The 24,221-nt window shown below is 45.7% G+C and overlaps 1 protein-coding gene across 9 annotated transcripts in view; it reads right to left on the bottom strand.

The window, feature by feature from the left end:
• Window positions 1-24,221, bottom strand: part of TNFAIP8 (TNF alpha induced protein 8) — a 107,772-nt gene that overhangs the window by 24,495 nt on the left and 59,056 nt on the right. The window contains exons 2-3 of one of the 9 annotated variants that reach the window (XR_006739805.1): window positions 9,804-9,870; window positions 8,703-9,313 (exon numbers count right to left, since the gene is read on the bottom strand). The exons of 4 other annotated variants lie outside the window; for them this stretch is intronic. Coding sequence is in view for 3 of the 5 variants with exons in the window: in XM_045571868.1 (XP_045427824.1) it covers window positions 15,763-15,802 (40 nt within the window). In the remaining 2 variants the exon portion in view is untranslated. 4 more of the 9 variants (XM_045571869.1, XM_045571868.1, XM_036409358.2 and 1 more) reach the window with 4 other exon arrangements.

Below are 24,221 nucleotides of genomic sequence, written 5' to 3'. Positions count from 1 at the left end.
ATGCCAAAAATATTTGGTATCTGTCAAAATCATATGATTCTTCCTGGGTTGTTAAAGGGCTACCTGACAAAAAATTACCTAAGAATCACTAGATTGGCTGGAACTAACGTTTGGGGTTGGGTGGGAAATGCTACTTCTAGTGGAGCTTAGATTGAAGAAGACAAGTCACACAGGACATGTAGATGTCCAGGCACATTCTCACTACTTGGAGTTTAAGGTGCTACACAGGCAAGTGAAGATTATTTCCCCTTTACCTACCTCAGGAGGGAGATGATTTAAAAGGAGCTAAAATAATAATAATAATAATAATAATAATAATAATAATAAACAAACAAATGGAGCTAAGCATAAAAGAGGCAATAAGGAGAGAATACTGACCCTCGCTGACTCTCGTGACTATTCAAAATACCCCATTATTCCATTCAAAAAACAACAGTATAAAAAAAGTTTCAATTTGTATAATAGAAAATTTCAGGTGAAGTGATGGCCTGGAAAAAATGAGACACCAAAGTGGTTGGCTTTGAGCTTCACACGTATCAGACTTGTTGAAATGAGTGACAAAGACCTATTCTGTCCAGAAATCCCCCACTTACTTTATTTTTAAGCCTGGAAACTGGTTAGTCATATCTATACTGAACACTTCCTGTCCAGAGGCATGATGAAGGAGGCAACAAACTGCCAAGTTTAGTAGCTGCCTACATTTAATCAATTGAGTCATTCATGGACTAAAAAACAGCATCAAACATTAAAAAAAAAAAATCTGGCTAACTGAAGATATACAATAAAAACAGGTTTGACTATTTCATGGAAAACAGATAGGGGGATGGGGGCGGTTAGAAAACAACAAAGTTCCTTTAAGAGACAATTTGCTGGAATTCTCTGTGATATTCTAGATTAGAACACCACTACCAAATATAACAGCTCTCTCATTCCCACCCTCAAAACTAACTAGTCCAACTGACATTCCACATCTTCATTTACAAAAGGGCCTAAAGACTGTATGTAGAATGTCAACAAAATCAACTTACTTCTTTTTTCTTTTTTCTCTCACTTGGTCCAATTATATTTTAAAGGAAGGGCCTTCTGAGAGTTTAAAAGAAACAAATATGAAGAGGATTAAATTATACACCAGGAATGTAAACTTTATTGCCTGGTCTAATCAACTGGCCTAACACCGGAAGAACCCATCTTTGGAAAGAAAGGAACTCAATTAAGGATTTTAAGAATGACCCTTTCCGGAGAAACCCTGAGGGCTGTGTCAGGCTTCAGCTCGGCCGCCTATCCCAAGAGCATTATAATTTACCCGATTAACCCTTCTACATGTTCAAACTAGCCAGCTGAATGCCACTGCTGAGAGCAACAAAAACACCTCCTCTTCCCATGACTTAACCACATGCACAGAGGGCAACCCCAAAGCATGCTGGGATAGAGAGACAGCAACCACCAGTAATCGTTCCCGTTCTCTAAGGTTATCAGCTTGATCATCAAGTCAGAGGTATGGTCGAGTGAGCCAACTAATGTAAACCAGCCCTCCCCATAAAACGCCTCAGCCTGCATTTCTCCAGTGAGCCTGCTTACCGTCAGGCTTGTTAATGAGGGAACCCCTAGAAGTGAGATTCAGCTTCACAGGAGGGGGGTGTGGGCCCTACTTCCTCAAGAGCCAGTCGCTGCAAGTTCCACCGGCCTTCTGGAAAATGGATGGCACGGCCCAGCTGAAGGCTTTGTAAGCATTGCTGCTTTTTCTAATTCATCATCGGTTTGCAAGCTATTGGAGGAAATCATTTCTATAAGCCAGTAGGACAGTTACTAGAAATCCAAGCCAACACCACACAGTCCTGGCTTCCGACTGGCTCCCGCTGAGAGTTGGAAATTCAGCAGTGGCATTCCTGGGTGTCACGTCCTTGTTTATGGGTCTGCATGAACCCGCCTGAGAACTGGAGTGCTCCCGGGCCCTGCACACAGCACTAGCTCACAGCTCCAGGTCTGTGTCCTACTCTGGAGACTACACAGCATCGTGCCTCCTGAGAACTGTGAAATCAAACAAAATAAACTGCCCAAACGTCTAATCCCAGGTATCCCAGTTCTCCTGCAGCGCACTTCTCTACCTCTGCACACCTTTGGGGGTTGTTTGTTTTGTTTTGACTTTAGTTAGTTCCTTCCTCCTCCCTTCCTCTCTCTTCACAGGCCTACCCCTTCCCTTAGGGACTCTGCATCAGGCCTGTTTCCCGCCCCATCTCCCACCTACTTCCACTCCCCATGGCCTCCACTCACTATTTCTTCCTTGTCTGTCCCTTGAAATGTAAAAACCTGCCTAATGGCCCCTCCCTTCACTTCCTTGGCTAATCTGCTTTCCCTGCTCTTCTCCTCCCCTGGCAGTAGGTGCTACTTGCCCCTGAATTCCACCTCCTTGGAAATTCCTGAGGAATCCTTCTTTAATTACCTCCTCTCTCTGAAGAACAACATTTAAACATGTGATATCAGGGAGGGGTGCATTTTCATTTTAGTTAATTCATAACTGACTTAATTTTAATTTTAACCTTTGAAAGGTGAAAGCGATTTTAAGTGCTTCACAATGAAGGAGAGCAGTCAAGGCACTAATATTTTACTTTTATCTAACAGCTTTGCAGAAGTTCCTTGGGAAAAGCCCAGATGCTTTCCACAGAATGTAAAATGAGTACTACCTCATATATATATATATATATATATATATATATATATATATATATATATATATATATATAATTGATTTTTTACAGAGAGGAAGGGAGAGGGATAGAGAACTAAAAACATTGATGAGAGAGAAGCACTGATCAGCTGCCTCCTGCATGACCCTCATATGCCCACAACTCAGGCATATGCTCTTGGCCAGAATCGAACCCGGGACCCTTCAGATAGGCTGAGGCTCTATCACTGAGCCATACTAGTCAGGGTGAAATAAGTACTTCTTCATTGGGTAAATATCGTAGGCAGGCCACGGGTGGGTTTGATCTTGGGTGCGATGATAAACCTCCTTCTTTAAAGTGTTGAGTGAAGCTCTCTAACCACTGACACAAGCATTATCTCATTGGCTCTCACAAGGGAGGAGCCACCTAGCATATTTCCATTGGCGTGACAACTGCTTAGCACCTCAGAATGGCTCAACTTAATGGCTCAGTTTGGGTGTGGCCCAAGTCCTACTTAACACATAGAAGAGGAAAGCCCTTGGAGTCTGTGGTGTGTCAAATCTAGGACATTCCTGGCTGAAGCATCAGCGATTTCCCTAGACAGGTGTTCCGGTAACAGCTAGAAAAAACATGGGGGAGAGAAAGAGACGGCGAAAGGGAGGGGAGAAAAATTCTATTTCTCAGGCGGGCCGAAGCTTCCCTGGATGAAGAGCTGGATTAAATTTTCTCCTACCTCAGCTTGTCACCCTCAGGCACAGAGCTGATTCTGTGTGATGCCACAGGGAGGGGTCGGAGATGACAGGGGAGATCAGAAAGGAATCTGCTGGCAACTGGGACAGGAAGGCCAGTGGAGACATGAAGGTCTCCCTCCCTCAGTAGATGGGGCAGGTGCTCACAGTGGGGTGGTCATCTCCAGGGCCCCCCAGGCCTCCCTCATTCCCATTAAACATTGACTTGAGATGTGTTCTCAGCTCTTAGCAGACAAGCTCTTCACACCCAGGCTCTCAGCTCTTACTGAGACCCTCAGAGAAGCAATCTTCCAGGGAACCTCTCTTTAGATGTGTCTGACCACACCTCCCCGCGGCTCTCCTCCTACCGCTTGAGCTCCCTCATTTCTGTTCCCTATACCTCTTTCCCTTGTAGAAGTGGGTGTTCTCAGAGGCTAACTCCTTCTCTCTTCAGTCACTCCCTCGGAGATCACATATTGAGAATCACCTCTCCCATGATGACTGGATATTCCCACACTTGACTGCCAGGCTCCTTTGACCCAGGCTCAGTGTTGTCTACCAAATCAATGGAGGGCTCTTGGGAGTTGGTGACCATAAAACACTGCTTTGCATCTGCCCTCTTCCAGCCCAGCACCTGCTTCCCTCCTAGAAGGAATCTCAGGCATGTTGTAGTCTAATATGAAAGCCTGCATTTTTCTATCGAGAAACCTGAAGCTCATAGAGACTAACCAGCCACTGAAGGTTGCACAGACAACCAAGGAGGCCAGCTTTCCTGACCCCCAGTGCCTAGTTCTTACCCACAGTGTCTCTGTGGGCAGCCGAGTCTTGCCCCATGGACCACTGCAACGAGGCTCACCAGTGCCCTCCATGAACCCTCCATCCCACAATGCTCTAAGGGTCCTTCATTCATGTTTCCCTTGCCTACAGGGCCAAGCTGAAGCCCCTTAACCTCTCTAATCCTCAGTATTGCCCATCGTGACTTTTGATGAACATGCCTTCCTCTAGGTCAAGGGTCCTCAAACTTTTTAAAGTGAGGGCCAGATCACGGTCCCTCATAGAGCTGGAGGGCCGGACTATATGAACTACTAATTCCTACTGTAACACCTCGGCTGCGCTCACTGCCCAAAAAACCTGGCGGGCCGGATCAGACTCCTCTGCGGGCCGCATGTGGCCCGCGGGCCGTAGTTTGAAGACCCCTGCTAGGTTCTCACAGGGTCTGCTGCCCCATCCTCTGTGCTGTTCTCATCCTGAGTTCCGCATTGTGTGTTCTGTCCTATGAATGCCCACCTACTGTATGTGATGGCCTGAACCAGAAGTTCTTGGAGGGCAGGGTCCTCCGCGCGCGTGCACACACACACACACCCCTCTGCTTCCCCAAGCTCCGTCTTTTATTGCTGTGAGTATCCGAGGCCCAGGGAAGGTGGCAGTGATTTAGGGCAAAAGGCTGCCCCCTGGAAGTAAACACTGACCTGTCCACCGCAAGCAGAGCATCCTGCATGTCTGGGGAAGCCTCTGATTCCCGGCTCAGCCTAGCTGAGTGGGCCACATGATAACACACACCTACGGCAGGTGAGCTGGCAGCAAGCACAGACGGCCTGTCAACTTGGAAGGTAAAGTCGTGAGTTATTTATTCTCCTTTGGGGAGTCAACCCTGACTTAGGCAAAAAAAGCCTGAAGGAGCCGAAAGCTACTGTGGTCCTTGGGGGCATTGTGTTTTGTGGCCTCCTTGCCTCACCATTTCCTTGGAAGCAACTTGCTCATCGTTGTTTATAAAATTAAATCTTATTTGTCAGTAAAAGTGCACTGCCATGTAAGTCCACAGTACCACCACTTACACAAACACAAATGCCCATACAACTTCAAAACCATAAATACCACAGGCACCAGCCCAGGAGCACAGGCTTCACCGTGGTACCCAGTCCCAGACCAGCAGCCCTCTGCCATTTACTGCCTGCTCAGCACTCACTCCAGCTCTAACGTTGCTTTAGGGTTCTTCAGCCTTTTAAACAAGTTTTAAGCAATTGTTTTTATTGTTTCAAATATCTTGGTCTGTGGCTGGGGGAGCAGTGGGCTGCAGCCCCACAGCCATTTCCTGAAAGAGAATGCAATTTGATTCCCAGAACACACCAGGCCTGAGGTGCTGGGTGTGTGTGTGTGTGTGTGTGTGTGTGTGTGTGTGTGATACTCATCTGCTCCTGCAATGGCATGTCCGGTGTCAGAATGCCGACTCCCTTCCCACCCACACACAGGCACACCTTCTCACCCAGCAAGGCTGCCCCTGCCCAGCCAGCACCCTCAAAGGCTCATTTTCCTGACTGAGGCTCCCAAAGGAATGAAAACAAGTGAGCTCACTGTGTAATTGCCTCTCACTCGGTCTACCACTTTCAAAACCAGGGATCTCAAATCAACTTATGTAAAGTTGATTTCACAATGCTTCATCTTTTACTCTGCATGCAGGGGAAGTGAAATGGGAAATCTCTAAGTGCCAACCATTCCATTTAAGTTCCCCCAAAAGGTAGTGAGAGATGCCTATATAAGCAGATCTGTCATGCTTCAAGATCTCACGCAAAATTCCAGGATGCCAAGACCTACATTTGCAAAATTTCTTGTTTGCCAAAGAGGCACAAGGGGGTTAGAAAAGGCCTAGACACCACTTCTCTGGGCCTCAGCTCTTTTTCTCTAAAGTGAAGAGGTGAGACAAAGGACCTGCAACATTGCTTTAAACTCTAAACATGGTGATTCTACTTGTGTTGTTAGAGAGTCATTTTTATTATAAAAAAGTCTTCTCACTGCAGACCTTCCTTAAATATTACAGATATACATACTGATTTGATTTTTAAAAAATAATTCAGTCAATGCATGAGGGGTACACCATGTCCATCTCACTGTTTCTGATGTGGTTGCCACCTTTTTCACGGACAGAAATGTTGACAAACGGGTTGTAGCGAACCCGTATTATTCTGAAATGAACTCACTGGGTCCTGAGGATTCCTGGCCCTCCTGCTTTCTCTTTCACCTGCCCACCTTATGGCTACTTCCTGGTAAACAGCCAGGAGCAGGGACTGAATCATCCACATGATCCTGACTGTTCCCTGGCATCTTAATTAGGGAACAAGAAAGGTGTGATGCATATTCAATCTGATGAAAACTTCAGAAGTGGGGAAGAGAAGGCCCAATTACATATGAGCTTACAGAACGGGGGTGTCAGGCAGTGCCAGGTTACTCGTGACACCCACTGCTGAGGAGACAGCAGGGCACACATCTCTCTCTAACTGGATTGTCAGCTTTTAGCCCCTGTCAGCACACCTCACTCCAAGCCTAATGACCATATAAGAGGAAACACAATCACATTGAAGTCTAGTGTTGCTTTTTTGTTTTGTTTTTTAAATATATTTTATTGATTTTTTTAACAGAGTTTCAGAAAGGGAGAGAGATAGAGAGCTAGAAACATCGATGAGAGAGAAACATCGACCAGCTGCCTCTTGCACACCCCCTACCGGGGATGTGCTCACAACCAACGTACATGCCCTTGACCGGAATCGAACCTGGGACCTTTCAGTCCACAGACCGACGCTCTACCACTGAGCCAAACTGGCTTCGGCATGAAGTCCAGTGTTTTGAGTGAAGCTGCACCCTTTATAGTGTACATGACATCAAGGTTAGCAGCGCCAAGTGCCATGCATTTCATCGGAGCCGAGCCACCACATCACCCGCTGTCCTCTCCATTCCCACTGCAATGTAAGGGCTGGGGAAGGGGAGAAGACACAGTGATGCTTAGCAGCCAGGAGCAGGGAATTGAATCATCCACATGAAAACAGTGAGGACACCCCATGGTGTGGCAGCTTCTATAACACCACTGGGGTGTTTGATGACCGAAGAGAACATTCCTAAGTCACTACCATGAAATAACTGAACTTCTCTATGATATGCTGCCTGGTATTGGTCCCACTCTTTCTAGTGGAAGTCTCTACTTTCTGTGCCTCCTGGAGAGCCATAAGCCCTAGCAGGTTGGGGATGCTGAGCATGAGGTCCCTGGAAGGTTCTGCTAGCCAGCCTGTTGGCACAATGGGTTTGGGGGCAGATAACCTTCAGGCATACTCCTTTCCTGGCACTTGACTGACCTTAATCATTTGAATGGCAAGCTGATTGATTGATTAAAACGGGCTTCCAGAAAACCCACGAGGGAATTGGGGACCTGGTTATGGCAGATTCTAGTGAGACAGACTCAAGGTAACCTGGAGCCCAGAGAAACTTCTGCAGAAGCCCTGAGAACATAGCAGCCTGCTAAAAGATGGTGACACTGAGTGGGGCTACAATTGAGAGTGCAAATGCCTGTTCATAGTCCCCGCCAATTAATGTATTCTTAGGAGGTAGGATGAATCAACTGAGTGGAACACAATTGTGCTGAGAATCAAGCACTGGTATACGTATACACCTTCCAGATTTTAAAGAAACTTGAAACTCCGTGGATGCTGCAAAGTCACCCAGTTGTGATAAAGTAACACACACACACACATTAATTGAACCTTGTGACCAGGGAAGTCTACACTCTCTGTCACAAGCTGCCCGCTGCCCAGGGAAGTGCGGTCCCTCTCGTCCCGCAGGTGCTCCGGTCCCTCTCTGCGGTGGGCTCCAGGCACCTCCTAGCCAGTCCTGCTGGGCTCGCTTGGTCTGAAGGGTGCACTCCAGACCCTGTCTGTGCTCTGAGCAGGAGAGAAAGAGGCAGGGTCGGGCTATTCTCTTTCCCCTCCAGGACACCTGGTCTCTCCACTCCTGGCTTCTCAAACTGGGCCCCAGGGCCACAGAGAGCATCCTCCTGAGTGCCACGCTATCCGAGGAGGAGAGGGCAGCTTCCGGACACCACAGAAGCACCCCAGGCTTGATGTTCAGTCGGCCTTTGCTCTACTACTGGTTCCACTTTCATAGCTTTGTAGTTTTAGGCCCCGTTTTTAAACTCTCTGAACTTCAGTTTCCTTAACTGTTATATGTAATGAATACAAAGCGTTATGTAAGTAGTAAATGAGAAAATATACACAATCATATCCTTGGTGCTGGCACATGGAAGAGCTTAATACATTTTAGTTTCACAACTGTTTCTTCAAGGCAATTGGAGATGCCAACAAGCCATTCTGGTCCCTGACCCCACAAAGGCACATGCTTGTTTTGTCTCTGCCATTAAATGTGTTATAGTGGGGACACCCTAAATGGGTTTGTCCTCTAGGTTTAAAAGGCACTATTCTTATAAAGTGAGGTTACATGACTTCTTACTCTAAAAGTTTCATCAGATCATATGATCTGTTAAATAAATTAATTAATTTGATAATGCTTTATTAGGACCTTCTATACGAGAGGCCCTAGGTCAAGCACCAGAGATTCAGAAAAAATAATACAAATCTTGCTGTCAAAAAGCTCATAATGAAATGGAGGCAAAGGTAAAGAAAACTAATATTGTAACACATGAAACGTGGTGCAACTGAGGGGGGTACAGGGGATTAAGGGAACTCTCTGAAGGAGCATCTACTCCAAAAGGGGTCCAGGTGGCCACATGACCCCCCTGAGGAGAGGCAAGAGAGTGAATCCAACAACAGAAACAGCATTTGTTGAGGGAACAAGGAAGTAAGTAAAAGGGCAACACTAGGGCTGGACAGAGCAGTTTGGTGGTGTGGTCGATATTTGTTGTTGTTTTCGTGATCCACGTTGGACTCCCTTCCTTTTTCTGAGAAACCCTCATTTTGCAAGTGTTGGTAGGAGTTGGCCTCTCTCTCACTATAAAAGCTGGAACCAGAAGTTCCCTCTCCCATGGGACGTAAGGGGTAGATATACAATCTAGCATTGATGAATCAGATGGTTTATGTCTGGGATTTTTGAATGTTCAGGATGACCAAATATTCGGCCACATCAGAAGTCCCAGCAGTGACAGAACTGAAAAATACAGAGGAGGAAAAGGCCGTGGTGAGTTCCTTACCAGGAAATTCTAGGATATGTCCTCATTGCACCTCCTGATGAACTTTAAGAGGAGGTGTGAACGACCTTTCTGTGGAGGTGTGAACTACCCAATATACTCTCAATATACTTCTCCTGCTTATGATAGCAGGAATCAATTTCCATTTCTTGTACCCAAGAATCCTGATGACAGAGGTGGTTATTATCACCATTAGGGTACAAATGCTGAGAGCTCTAAGCAGAGATGGGGGAGATACATTCAACAAATAATGAGGAGGTTGAAGTGTCAGGTAGAATCTGAGGATAAAGGGCGGTGTCAAGGACAACTTGCAGATTTGTAATCTGGAAGCCAAAGAGAGCAATGATCAGTGAAAATACAAAGGGAGGACCAGATTTACAGAGTAGGAAATGATGGGCTCAGTTTACTGCATTTGAGGTGACTACATGACATTCAAAGCATCATGTTTACCAGCTGCTGGATGTGCAGGTGGCTCTGGGAAGAGCCCAGGCTGGAGAGTGAGATTAGAAATCAACAGCTGGAAAGAGGAAGAGAAATTGGGAGGAGAGTGTAGCATCATAGGAACCAAGGAAGGAGTTGAGGGTTGCAGAGACATTGGCCTCCTAGTGTCCAATGCTGAAAAAAAAACCAAACAAACAAAAAAACAAGGACAATAGGAAACTGCAAGGAGGCTAGTTGCTAGGGAAAGGAAGCTGGGCATTGCTATGTGACGTCATTTCTTGGATAGTTGGACACTTAGCATATTATATATATATATATATCTCACCTCTTACTGGATATGTCTTGGATATACAATGAAGAATAAAACAGACATGGTTTTGCCCTTACGGGCTTATGGTTTAGAGAACAGATGCTAAACAATGCGGTGAGTGGCGCTGAGTAAAGAATAGGTGCTCTGAGAAAGGACAATAAAGGATCCAAATTTAGGTTGGAGATTCAGGAAAAGCCTCCAACCAGGGAATGATCAGGAAAAGGGGTCAGGTGGGAGAAGGATATTTCAGGCAGAAAGAACAGCAAGTGCTGACACCCTGAAGTTAGGGAGGTTGAGCACATCTACACACAGATGTGAAGGAGCCCGGAAGACATGCAGCAGACTGGTGCGGTGAGGAGCCCGCGGTGGAAGGAGTGGCCTTCTGCAGTGAGAATGACACTCACCTGCTCCAGACACCAGGTGGGTGGGTGTGGGTGGAGGTGAGCCTGTGGGTCTGGAAGCAGGAAGTTGAGGGAGTTGTCTAATGGCTACTGTTTTCTTTGTGCAATAGCAGACCTGGTGAGGCATGCATGACTGTGTGAGGTGGTGGCGGGAAATGCAATTATGGGCAATGGAGAAGGAGCAGAGCTCACTCACAGAGCAACCCTTAAGCTTTTCCAAGTCCTCTCAAGGCAACCCTCCTTAACAACGGTGTTCTCACTTTCTGGTACCAAAGCTTCAAAACCAGGGTGAAAGGAGGCCTGGATCCCTGGATGCTTAGCACTAGAAAGACACTCAGAGATCTTAACTGCCATTCATTTTTCCTACTATCTAATTAAGTAATTTACTCAGCAGAAAGCAACTAAATGCCAAAATGTGGCCATCAACCCCTCACCTCAGGAAGCCCTTATCTGTTGGAGGGATACTGTTTATATCTTCCCTTTTAATGGATTCCCCTTTTTAATAAAGTGGGATTTTCCTTCACATCTCTTGCTTTCTTATCATTGTATGCCTGAATATCTTAAATGTATTCAGCTTTTACTAAAGTGAGGTCTGAATTACTTTTCCGTTTAATATTCAAGCACAATTACATAATTATTTATAAGCAGGCAAAATTAAATCAATTCTTTAGGAGGTGGCTATAGACTCAGGATGAGAGTTCACCATTCCTGGCACGGGATCAAGTATATTCTAAGCTATGATGGCTTAACAATATCTCCAGTCATTGCTACTACATTCACAAACATCTTGGCCTCCAAGAACCTCTGAATCTGACTTGATATTTTTTTCAGATTCATCCTCAAAGTATACTAGTTTTGCCCCTCGGTTCAGAATAATGACTTAAAAGTATCTCCCATGAAGGCATGAAGCATCTGAAGACAATCTTCTTGCAATGAAGACATGGTGAAGAGCTTATGGTGATGTCACACTGCATGGGATACAGAAGTCCACAGGTGAGCAGGAAGGGAGGGAAAGCTAAGGAGAAGGGAAAGGAGTAATAAAGATAGAGAAGTGAGATGTTATCTACACAGCATAGCTCCTTTCATAGCTCTTTTCATGCACTTTCTCAGTGGCGGATCTAGATCCCAGCCAATAACCAGCCTTGCAAGAGCTGCCCGGGACACATGAAAGCGCACACACGCACGCACACACACACACGCACACATGCACACACACTCTCACTCACTCACTCACCCTTTACCTCCTGGCAGAAGCTGCAATAATTCCATCTGTTAGTAAAGTATGTGATCAATCTCCCTCCGGAGTTATTCCATATTCTACTCTACTTGCCATCAATTTAAAACTCTAGCACCTCATATTCTTTTACAAGAAACTTTCTGTAAGTAGCATGGAGGCCAGATAATTTGCTGCAGAGCTGTGGCATGAAAATGATGACACGTGGAGGTGAGGTGAAGAGGAGGGGGAAGGGGGCAATTCCGGGACCTTTTCACACTCATTTTCAGGGTCACAACCAGAGAACTGGGCAGGAGGAAAGGATGTGAGCACTGCCAGAGAAATACATAATGTACCTGGGGGTACTGTCTATCTACTTTCTCCCCTCTCCCTTTGTACCCCAAAGAAAGGGAACACATGCCTGGGAGAAATTACCGACCTAAATGCTACTTGTCAGTGAGACAAAAGTTCACCCTGGGATCCTCTCAGCCCATTTCCTCCTGGCCTTCCTTCAACAGCTTTTGACTTAGTGATTGTTGCCAAAGAGACAGAAAGGAGAAGCACCCATCAGCACGAGGCTCCATCTGGACTGAGGTCACAGCCAGGCAACGGTAATCCCCCAAGCTCCACACCAAGCCCAGAAGCAATGCTCCCGGCTGTCATTCCCATTCACACCCGCCCCGCGTTTCCATTAAAGGAGCCTCTTTTTAATGGGCTGCTTCCGTCTCAGGGCAGAAGGTAAAACGTCAGCCCGCTGAGACGACATTACGAAACACGGAGCTTTTACTTTGGTAGAACCAGTGAGAGACAGGAGAGGACAACTTCCAAGGGCTCCCCCCTGGCTTCCCGGGCTCCCGGACCTGCTGCGAGGACAGAACATGGACCAGTTGGCCAAGAGGCTACTTGAAAAGAAAAGGGATCTCACAACCCTGAACACTCTGCGTCCTTACCTCTGATTTCCCCTCCTCAGCCGCCCCCACTCCCACCCTCGGGGTACAAGAGGACTTTTGTAGACATCAAGTTTCAGGAAACAAAGCATGCAAACACTCGCACACAAATAAACTCCCCGGACTAACACGGGCGTATAATTGTGTTTTGGTTGGAGCTGGTCCAGCCTTGTCGCCCGTTCTCTGTTAGGAGCACATGAACCCCTGGGCTTTGGCAGAGTTAAGAGACGGACAAACTCGCCTCAGTTTCGAGCTGCACAAGGCTCCAGTCATATCTCCCGGCCCCTCCAGCCCCCAACAGAATGAACTGGCTGCTGGAAAGCCAGCGAGGGGGGAAAAACACACAAAAACCCGATTCCCCGAATAAAGAGCTTTCACTTCTCCCCCTCCCTCCGCTTCCCCTTTTAGCCTGGAACACAGGGCGGTCCTCATCTCCCAAACCCTTTTCCAGAGACCCTGCACTCGGAGGACTCCTCCCGGGGCCGGGCTGCGGGCTGTCCCGGGGCAGGCGGCGCTTTTCCGAGCCCAGTTTGCATTCTCGGAGGCGATGTTTCCAGAGAAATCGACCAAGCAGCCCTCTATGGTCTTCCCGGGAGCTGCGTCCAGCTCCCCCTCCCAGGGGCTCAGAGGGGCTGCTGGATGGGGAGGGCGCAGAGGGAGGCGCCCGCAGCTCCCACGGGGCTGGGGAGGCGCAGGGAAGGGAACAAAGTGCCCATCGCCCCGGCGGCACTCCCCTCTGCTCCCTCCAGCGCCCTTCTTCCTCCACATTCTCTCCTCATCCGGGCCGCGCCCCCCCCCCCCCCCCCCCCCCAAATCAGAGTCCTACCTTCCCGGGATTCCTCGGCCTCGGAGTGCATGGTGTCGGGGTCACCCGCTGCTGCAGGGCGGCCACCTCGAGACCTGCACTCGGACCGGCCACAAGTTCGCCTCTATGGCCAAACCCCAACGCGGCGACGCAAAAATAAAAGGAAGGAAAGCCACTAAAATCAAAACCTCCCCGGGGAGGGCGGGCTGGGTACGGAGCGGGGATTTTAAGGGGGAAAGTTCTGCGCGAGTGACGAATCGCGGCTCAGCTGGGCGGCGGGAGTCCGCCCCCGGCGCTCGCCCCGGCCCAGCCCTTCCAGTCCCGGGCGGAGGGACCTGGCGGCCCGGGGCGGGGGCGCGGGGCCCGGGGGCGCGGGGCCCGGGGGCGCGGGGCCCGGGGGCGCGGGGCCCGGGCAGCCCAGACCCCAGTCTGGCTCTCTGAGAGGCTGGGCAGAGGGGTGCGGTCGGCAAAGCGGCAAAGGAAACTGAGACAGGCTGGGCCAGCGAAATGCATGTTCAGTAAAGTTAAAAAAAAAAAAAAAAAGAAAGAAAGAAAGAAAGCGCGCTGCACGTAATAAAGGCATTAGTAGTACAGAGAAAGTTTCTGAATCTTTAGATGACATTTTTTCGATGCCCATTTAGCTTTCCTTGTTGGGGGGGGGGGGGTCTTAGACGCCCACAAATTGGGGACTTTAAAGCTGCTCGTTTGGCACGTTACTTTGGCAGGAAGGTAAAGTGGATACCGGTCCATGTGACTGGGACGACCTGCTTCACAAACCTCAGAGGAGGGACTTTGGAAGAGAGAGGGGGCGGCGGCCTCCACTCCTCACCCTATCTGGGGAAAGCAGACCCGCAGCTCACTCGGTGTAACTGGGCGAGCCCGGTGCTCACAGCCCAGCCTGGATGCCCAGGTGCTCTGGTCACCCAAGGGCCATCCTCAGAGAGGGAGCGCCTTTCCCTCCCCAGCTCCTCAGAACAGTCCTGGATACACTCCTTCAAAATGTCCAAGGCGGGTGTAGGGGGGTAGGGAGGAGGTGGGGGATGTATCCAAGCATTTGAAATGCTATTAGAATAAAGAGTCCTGAGGGTCCTGAGAACGGATCTTAATTCTGCCCCCTGGTCTGGTCCTACAATTGGCTGAGAGGAAGGCATTTCGGCTTAGCCAAGCCTTGGTTTTTACTTTGAAGAAGTGGGGCCAAGGCCTGCCATCGATATATACGTGTCTTATGGAGAAATTTACAGAGCGATTAGAAAAATGTGAGAGAAGTTATATTCTTTCAATAAATTTATTTCCAGATGCTTTCCTCCTTCATTTCCCATTTTTATATGGGGCCGGTGGGCAAGAGGAAAGACACTATGATAAACTTAATAAAAACAATATACAGCAATGGAAGGGTGGGGGGGAATGAGGAACATTTGTAATAATATGAACAATAAAGATTTGTTTAAAAAATATACAAAATATATGGATTTAAAGAGCCTGAATTAAAACGTAGTTCTGCCATTTATTATTTGATCATATTAATGAACTTCTCTGAGCCTTCCTTTTCTCATCTGGAAAATGGGGATAAAAGTAGTATTATTTACTTCACAGATCTGTGTTTGGTGTTGAATAAGGTAATATAGACAAATGATTTGAAAACCACAAAGTACCACGAAGATTATTACAAATTATCACACCATGAAAAGTAAATTTTTGTAAAAGATGCCCTTGGGTTTTATTTCAATATTGGATTTGAACAGAAAGAAAAGTATTTATGCTATTTACAAGCAGTGAAGGCTATTATAAATGTTAATATAAGGCCTAGATATGAAATCACTTCCAACTGCTGAGTGATTCTAACATGCCTAAGACTCAAGCAGGATTTTATCTCAATATCACTGTCAGGGAAGGCTGATGAGAGGAAGACATCGCCAGCAGAGAGGAAAGAAGAGGAGAAACATCTGGAAAACATCAGTACTGCAGAGCCTCCCAGAAAGGGACCTCCCAGCCAACAGGGTAACAAGCTGTATCCCCTCCCCTGAAAGTCACAGCTACAGCGAGGTCCCTCTGCTACTGCTGCGACAGGGGCGGCTCAGGTGTGCCCTCCATCCAGCAAGTGCTCATGGAGGAGACAAGAGGATCATTCCAAATCCAAAGAAATGCTCCCTCACTAGTCAGAAGCGACCTTGCCAGTCCTGAGGAAAGGACATTCTGGGAGCGCACCACCACCATCTGTCTTTGCCCTCCCCCACAGCAGCCCAGATGTCCCCCTCTTACCCCCCCCCCCCCCCCGCCCCTGCAGGATCTCATCAGGACTGCACACAACACAGGAAAGACAGCTCCTGATCATCTATAATTGGAGGAAGACGCAACACCTTTTCAAGGTGATGATGATGCAAAGTCAGGCAACCCAAATCCCAGGCCCCATCCACCACAGGCAGTACTCACTTTCAACCTCTTCTTTCAGCAAGTGCCCCCTTAAGAACTGTTCCTTAAATGTCCTTTTGCAAGTCTAATGATATACAAAGCACTTAAGGTGCTTCAAAATACATGCCCTTAATGTCCTACTTGTTTTTCCACGGGGTTCCCAAAAAGACCGTCAGCCCCGCTCAGCTCAGGTTAGCCAAGGAGAACAACTGCTGAGTGAACGGTTCAAACGCTGCCAAGTCAGCCTTGAAATTCAATTTAGAGTCATTTCAGCCGCTCGCTCCGGTGATCTTTGGACATTCACCGTGATCCTCAGGAAACCTGGAGAGGAACTTACTGTCCTGATCTAACTGATGTACAAGGAATGCTCGGCTTATTTATTTTACTAGTAAAAGTATGTGGATAAGGATGCTCCTCACTCACCTGTACAACCTCAAAGCCCTCTACGTTCTCTGGGCTACACCCTGCAAAATGGTAACAAAAGGCCCCTGGTTCTCCGGGATTTCCACAAACACATTGGGTCAGTCGCTGCCTCTTGATTTTGGCTGTGTTTTTTGTTTGTTTGTTTTGTTGGTTATTGTTAATAATTCTCACCTGAGGATATTTTTCCTTTTTTTTTTTTTTTTTTTTAGAGAGAGAGAGAGAGGGAGGATGGGAGAGAGAGAGACAGAGACATAGATGTGAGAGATACACATTGACTGGTTACTCCCGCATATGTCCTGACCAGCCAGGGATCAAACCTGCAACCAAGGTATGTGCCCTTGGCCAGGAATCAAATCCAAACAGGCTGATGCTCTATCCACTGAGCAAAACTGGCTAGGGCTTGTTCTGCATTTATTCAAAAGGGGATTATATTATAGCTCCTTTCTAGCCCTAGTGAATAATGCTTTAGGATATCATAGTGATTTATCTCCTGTAGGTGGAGCCTGTTCACTCTTGTACGTTTAAGAAATACTCCAACATCACTTTGTGTGGCTTGGAAAGTACTGCAAGTCATACCAACAATATATTATAGACAATGTGATTTAACTCCTACCCATGTCTTACCACGAATCTCCCGCCTTCTGTGTCAAGATGGAAGAGTAAAAAATGCTGGCTAAGATTCCGAAGGTTTTTTTCAGTCAGTCATGATCAAATATTTACATGTGATACAGGAAAGGGAGCCCCACTGATACGGACTTTACTGCTATAATTTTGGTAATTTTGACCACAGAACTAAAGAACTCAATCTTCCATGTCACCTTGGTTCTAAGGAAAGTTTATTCATACCATATTCAAACTGAACTTTAGCACAGAATAGCAGAAAAATCTCATCTTAAATTATACCTCAAAAAGCTGTTAAAAATTTTTTTTTAAAGCCTGGGATTTTGGGCCTTTTGCTCATAGCTGCTCAGATGTCTGTTAAGAACAGGGGATCAGGGTGCTTATAGGAGGCAACTGATCGATGTTTCTCTTTCACATGGATGTTTCTCTCTCTCTCTCTAAAATCAATAAACATATCCTCAGGGTAGGATTTGGAAAGTAAAAGAATGGGGGAGGTCAGCAAGTTGTTAGACAAGTGAGAAAGCCAGCAAGCCTTGGAGGAGAAGGTGCAGTTTGTTTAGGAGGAATCATACACTCTGCTCACATCAAGAATGTTGTAGGATCTCTGCAATGAAAAATACTAAGCAGCTCTGGAAATTAGTTATATACCTACAGCTTCTAGGTCATAAGAAACCCAGGTCACAAAAACAGTCATTTGATCAACATTTTTATTTCTATCCTGCTGATAGGACTGAATCTGTATATATAAGATTATACTTGGTATCAAAAGTAGCTTTCTTCTATTTGACTTTGAGGCTTCCCTCAATTTATCTTGGATTATGTCTATACCTTTAAAGGGCTTTTAAGACTTCCATAATCTATATGTAAAGCTGGTTTTCAGTCTCTCTATTTACATGTAAAAGATTTGTGTTTTCAGTCTCACATGGTTGGGGCGGCAGGGCCTTCATCCTTCTAGCTCCCTTGGGTCATCATACCCATTTTGCAGATGTGTAATTAAAGAAAGGGAGGTTACAGGATTTGTTCAATGTCATGAGACTAAGTAATAATGTTCTTTAGTCTACAGCAAATGCAATCTCGGACTCCTGTCTCCGATATCCAGACTTTCTCACTCTATTAACTACTCGTGTAAAATTCAAGTCCTTTATTTTGCAGAAGAATAACTCAAAGAGTGCTAGCTACCTTGGGAGATTTCCAAAGTTTGAGCTGGCCACAGCTCTAGCATAGGCAGCTCAAATCGCTCTGTTCAAATGCTTAGATCACAGCTTCAAATTAAAGTTATTCCACTGCTGATGTTCAATGCTCTAAACCACATGTGTCAAACACAAGGCCCGCGGGCCAAATCCGTCCCGCCAGGCCTTGCAATGTGGCCCGCACGGCGCTGTCATCACTGCACTCCGCTGCGTTTCCATCACAATGACAGTTTATGACTGTTCAGTAAACCATTCGGCCCGAGATTTAGGCTGGATTTTAGATTTTGGCCCCTTCTCTGATTGAGTTCGACACCCCTACTCTAAACTGTAAGTTCAACAGCTTCTATTTATTCAGGTACATGAAACTACAAACTTTTTTTTTTTTTAATCCTCACCCAAGGATATTTTCCCATTGATTTTGAGGGAGTGAGAAGAGGGGCAGGGAGAGACAGATAAATATCGATGTAAAAGAGACACATCAGTTCGTTGCTCCCCACATGTGCCTCTACCAGGACCAGGGATTGAATCCGCCACCAAGGTATGTGCCCTTGATCAGGAATCAAACCTTTGGTTCCAGGGCCGATGCTTTAACCACTGAAAAAAAAAGTATCCAAGGCTACAAAACTTTTCTTTTCATTTTTTTCAATTAAAAGTTTGGTCAGGACTCTAACCCTTCTGATCCAAAGCTGTCAGGAGCCTGCAGGAGATCACTACTCAGCTTGGCTGACCCGGGCCTGATCGCCATAGCCCAGTAAGCAATACCTCATTTGCTCATATGCTTTCCCTACTTATTCTTCTCTCCTTCTCCTAAAGCAGGCAAGTCAGGTAGCCTTTCTGAGTTTCTGCTTGCACATCTGTAAAATGGGGGTAACGCCTTCTAATTAACAGGATAGTAGCTATAATGGAATGAGTCAAGAATGTGATGAAGCACTGAAAATTATGAAGTCCCCTTTGTCTCTTTTCCAAATACTTTCTGTGAATAAGGCCAGATTGTTTCAGATTGTGCAGCCTCTATTCCGAAGTCCTAAATGCTGGCTTTACAGATACTATGCAAAGTAGGTGTGGCAATTTCATGTGTGTGGCCAAAAGTGAAATTTAAAGGACTGAACTTCTTTACTGTTCTCAGGTTCATGAGGTCAACATGGGAGTAACATGAGAGGGACTACAGAAAGGATTTATCAGTAAGAAGAGAGGCAGGGCTGAGATGGGTCACTTTAAAATTTTTTTAAAATATATTGTATTGATTTTTTCAGAGAGAAAGGAAGAGGGAGAGTTAGAAACATCAATGAAAGAGAAATTTCAGTCAGCTGCCTCCTGTACACCCCCTACTGCCGATGTACCTGAAACCAAGGTACATGCCCTTGACCAGAATCAAACCTGGGACCCTTGAGTCCGCAAGCTGACACTCTATCCACTGAGCCAAACCGGTTAGGGCCAGATGGTCATTTAAAAAAAAAAAATTTTTTTTTATTGATTTCAGAGAAGAAGGGAGAGGGAAAGAGAGATTGAAACATCAGTGATGAGAGAGAATCATTGATTGGCTGCCTCCTGCATGCCCACATTGGGGATGGAGCCCACAAGTCAAGCATGTGTCCTGACTGGGAATCAAACCATGACCTCTTGGTTTGTAGGTCGACGCTCAACCACTGAACCACACTACCCAGGCCAGACAGGTCCCTTCTGACTGTATATCCCTGGCTTTCCTTTAGAAAAACAGCAGGAGGAAAAAGTGATCAACAACCAGTCACAAAAACTCAGGCTTATAAAGTACCTAAGAGGGCATTTACTCTAATCCTCTCCCTGGATGGGAAAGCAATCTCCTAAACACATCCCAGGCAACAATCATTCATCCAAATCTCCTCCATTACTTCTGCTCACAAAGACTCACTCCTTTCAGAGACAGACCCGTTTCCTTCCTAATCATCGGAATGTTCCTCCTCATAGTGAACTGAAACTCAAGTTTAAGGGCTGTGATTATCAAATTATTTCCACTCTAACTACTACCTTTACTCCTTACAGCCTTGAATTAATTTTGTGACGAGAGAAAAATACATATTTAACTGAATCTTTTCCCCCCCACTAACCTAGCGGAGACCCCCTCACATTGGCTAGAGGGTTGCCGTTGAAAGCAATGTGAGACAGTTGTGCAATTCTGCAGTGCCAGCCGCACATCTGTCATCGATTATTGTGAAGAATTCAGCAGTGAGCAGCTCCGGGCGAGGCGGCGGCAATGACAATCGCTTTTCCCTTCCGTGTGCCCACTCTGAGGGGGTAGAAAATGATGCCAAGACAGGTTGGGCAGCGGGCCCTACTTGACTGCATCTGAGCAGTTAAGAGCTTTACTCATGTTTCTGAACGAAATTTGAAATTTTTGGTCAAAGAAAACAAAGTGGCGCCCCCTGTGTGGAATTTGGACCATCGACTCCCGGTCTGAGATCTGTTTTACAGGAGGGCATGTATGGGAGTGGGGGTGAGGTGGGGATTAGTAAGGTATGTACACATATAATACCTTAATTAAAAAAAAATGAGAAGAAAAAAAAATAATAAAGTGCAATGGGCTCCAAGTTGTCAAAATCTGATTTCCACATTGCATTTCTGACTTGGGTAGGATCTCCATGAAGTTAACCTTTGTGCCAGCTAGTCACTGTTTGAGAGGCAGGAGAGGCTGGGAGGCGAAGGCTGGATAGGCTTGCCTGGTGGCAGCAGCCAAAGCTCAAACTCAACAGACAAACTCAGCAGGTGGTGAATCTGTGAACCAAAGCAGAACTTATCCAAATGGGGGTGGGGTGGGCTGTTCTTCAGGTAACCCAGAAAGGCATAGGTCAGAATTTTCCCATTTGAATAGATCAGATTATAAATTATTCAGCTTCTCCTTATAGAACAGCTACAGAAATAGGTAATAATTATGACTCACAGAGTTGTAGACATCACCAAAATGAACGTATTTTCTGGGAAACTGCTAACATGAACAATGTGCCTGCCTATTACCAAAAAAAAAAAAAAAAAAAAAAAAAAAAAAAAAAAAAAAAAAAAAGGTCTTAGGAAGCCCATTCATTTCCTAGTAGAAACAGAAGATGGTTAAAAATCACCAATTTCTTAATCTAAATTCTATTTCAACAGCAATGTCCCATCACATGCCATTTAACTTTCTCAGTTTCAGCTACGTACAATCAGCCCCAAACACAGAGAGAAAATAACAATCTAAATGGTGCATCAGCCACCATCCCCTTGTAATGATTTCATGCCCCAGAGGAAGCACGAGACAGAGCTGGGAAGTTGCTGGTCCCTCCTGACTCTTGTCTCGCTGCCTCTCACACTATAAGCATCTCAGGCACTGGTAGTAAATGCTGTGCTTAATAATATTGACCCCACACAATTTTTTTTTTTTTCAAATCACTGTGCCTCCAAAGATAAGCCAACTCTTTCATCTGGTCCCAAAAAACAGCAAGGTGTCCCAATGCTAAAGGAAACATTGATACAGTCAATCTTCTACCCTGTTTCCCCGAAAATAAGACAGTGTCTTATATTAATTTTTGCTCCCAAAGATGCGCTAGGTCTTATTTTCAGAGGATGTCTTATTTTTCCATGAAAAATACAGTACACATTTATTGTTAAGTGAAAATAAAGGAAATTTATTACCTGAGTACGGTATGGTAGTACAGTAGTTGTCAACACAAGCCAGACAAACTGTGAATCCAACAGTACCAAGAATTTACTCATTTATTCAATGACAATCATGTCATCATCTTCTGGAACATCATCATAACAATCCAATTCCTGAATTTCCTGGTGAATTTCTTGTGACTCCATTTCTTTCAGAATCAGTGGACCAAATCTCTCATGTTTAGCCTTATTTTCAGGGGGGATGCCTTATATTTCACTCAGAAGGAAACCTGTAAGTAGGTCTTATTTTCAGAGGATGTCTTATTTTGGGGGAAACACGGTATATACTGGAAGATGTATGTTATTCTCCAATCTGGAAATTCCCTAAGAGATTTTAATGTTGACCCCACACAATTTTCACTTTACATCTGACTCTTCTGTACTCTTAACCAAGTCAGCATCTTGATTCTCAGATCTTAGAGTGGCATGGTCAGGACTGCTGAAAGAGATGCATGACTTTAGACCTACGGTCCCCAAATTGTGTGCCCTGGTGCTGCAGGGCACTATAGCAAACTCCTCGGGGTTGTAGCAGGATATTTTAAATTTGGAGGGAAACTCAGCCCCTCTCAGACGCTGCAGGAACTACTGATCCAGCTCACGGTGTAACATTAGAACGTGCTACATTTCTTTGGATGACATCATTTCTTTGCAAAGCTGGGTTGCTGGTGGTTGCCATGATAAAAAGCAAGTGAAAAGTAATGTGGGAGAGCAAATCAGGGTGGTGGGATCGGATCTGACTTGAAGGTTTGGGGAGTTGTGAGGTGGTCGGTGATCCATTTTCCAAATTCATCCTTCATTACCGGCCGTGAGAAAGTAAAGATGGGACTTGAAATACTTTGGTTCTTTGGCCAGCTGAGACAGTTCTAAGCTTCGGCAGGGAAACAAAGTGTAGGGGCATTACAGAAAGAACTTTTCCTCCCTGGTCTGGTGTGGTCTTGCTGCAAACTCCTACGGGCACATGTGGCACCCCTGGCCCATGGACACCTTCTCCAGCAACTGCCTCTCTGGGTGGTCACAGCACCCAACTGCCAGCAGCTTCTGACACCCCAGCCCCAGGCAGTTCTGTGTAGCGGAGTGCCTCCAAGGAGAAAACTCCCTATGAGCAGGTGTCCTCAGCGTCCCAGAGGGTGGATTTCCAGCAAGTTCTACCAGCACAGCATCATGTGACCGCTCTGCCATCCAAGGAGCCAGCCCTCCCCTCTCCAACAAGGTCTGGAGTGGAAGTGAGGGAAGCTCATGCTTGATGCTCTGTCTCAAATCCGGGAAAACGACTGCTCCTTACATCGGCTACTCCTCTCTTCTTTAGAATCCTCTTTCCTTCCTAATAGCCAGTCCTCATCAATTAATATTTTCTTTTTTAAAAAATAGTTCGCTTTCTTCATTATAATTTTTAATTGTAGTAAAAAAAAAATCACATACAATTTACCATCGTAATCATTTTCAAGAGTTCGGTATCACCTATATTTACATTGCTGTATAGCTCTTGCCACCATCCATTTCCACAACCCCTTTAATTCTGCAGATCCAAAACTCTGCACCCATTAAACGCCAGCTCTCCATTCTCCTCTCCCCTCAGTCCCTGGTGACCACCATTCCACTTTCTGTCTCTGAATTTGAGAACTTTAGGTACCTCAGGTAAAAGGAAGTGTAGACTGTTTTTTGTGGTTTTTTTTTGCATGTGTGACTGACTTATTTCACTTCATACAATGCCCTCAAGGTTTAACCAGGTTGTAGCCTGTGTCAGAATTTCCTGCCTAAATTTTTAAGGCTGAAATACATTCCATTGTTTGTATGTATCACATTTTGCTTGTCCATTCATCTGTCAATGGACACCTGGGTTGCTTCCACCTTTTGGCTATTGTAAATAATGCAGCTGTGCACCTAGCCAGTTTGGCTCAGTGGATAGAGCGACAGCCTGTATGTAGTCAGAAGGGCCTGGATTCAATTCCGGTTAAAGGCACATACCTCTATTGCAGGTTCCTCCTCGGCCCTGGTTGCGGTGCATGAAGGAAGCAATCAACCAATGTGTTTCTTTCTCATCGATTTTTCTCTCTGTCTTTCCCTCTCTCTTCTACTCTCTCTAAAAGATCAATGGAAAAAATATCTCTGCATGAGGATTAACAAGAAATAATAAAATAAATAAATAAATAAAGCAGCTGTGAACATGGGTGCACAGAAACCTGCCCACATCTCTGCTTTTAGTTATTTTGGGGTATATTCCTAGGAATGGAACTGCTAGATCATAGTGTGATACTATTTTTAATTTTTTTGAGGAGGCACCACCCTGTTTTGTTAATAAACATTTTTTGTGTATTAAATGTACTGATAGGACCCTGACTGAAACATGCAAGAAGTAATGAAGTAAATGAAGTAAATGAAGTAAAAACATTAAGTAATGAAGTAAGTGAAGTAAAAACATTAATTTCTAGCTTTCACTTTGTGTGT

This window comes from Pipistrellus kuhlii, unplaced genomic scaffold, assembly GCF_014108245.1.
Source record: "Pipistrellus kuhlii isolate mPipKuh1 unplaced genomic scaffold, mPipKuh1.p scaffold_m20_p_4, whole genome shotgun sequence".
NCBI lineage: Eukaryota > Metazoa > Chordata > Mammalia > Chiroptera > Vespertilionidae > Pipistrellus > Pipistrellus kuhlii.
The sequence above is the reverse complement of the archived record's forward strand: the minus strand, read 5'-3'. Positions and strand labels throughout refer to the sequence as shown.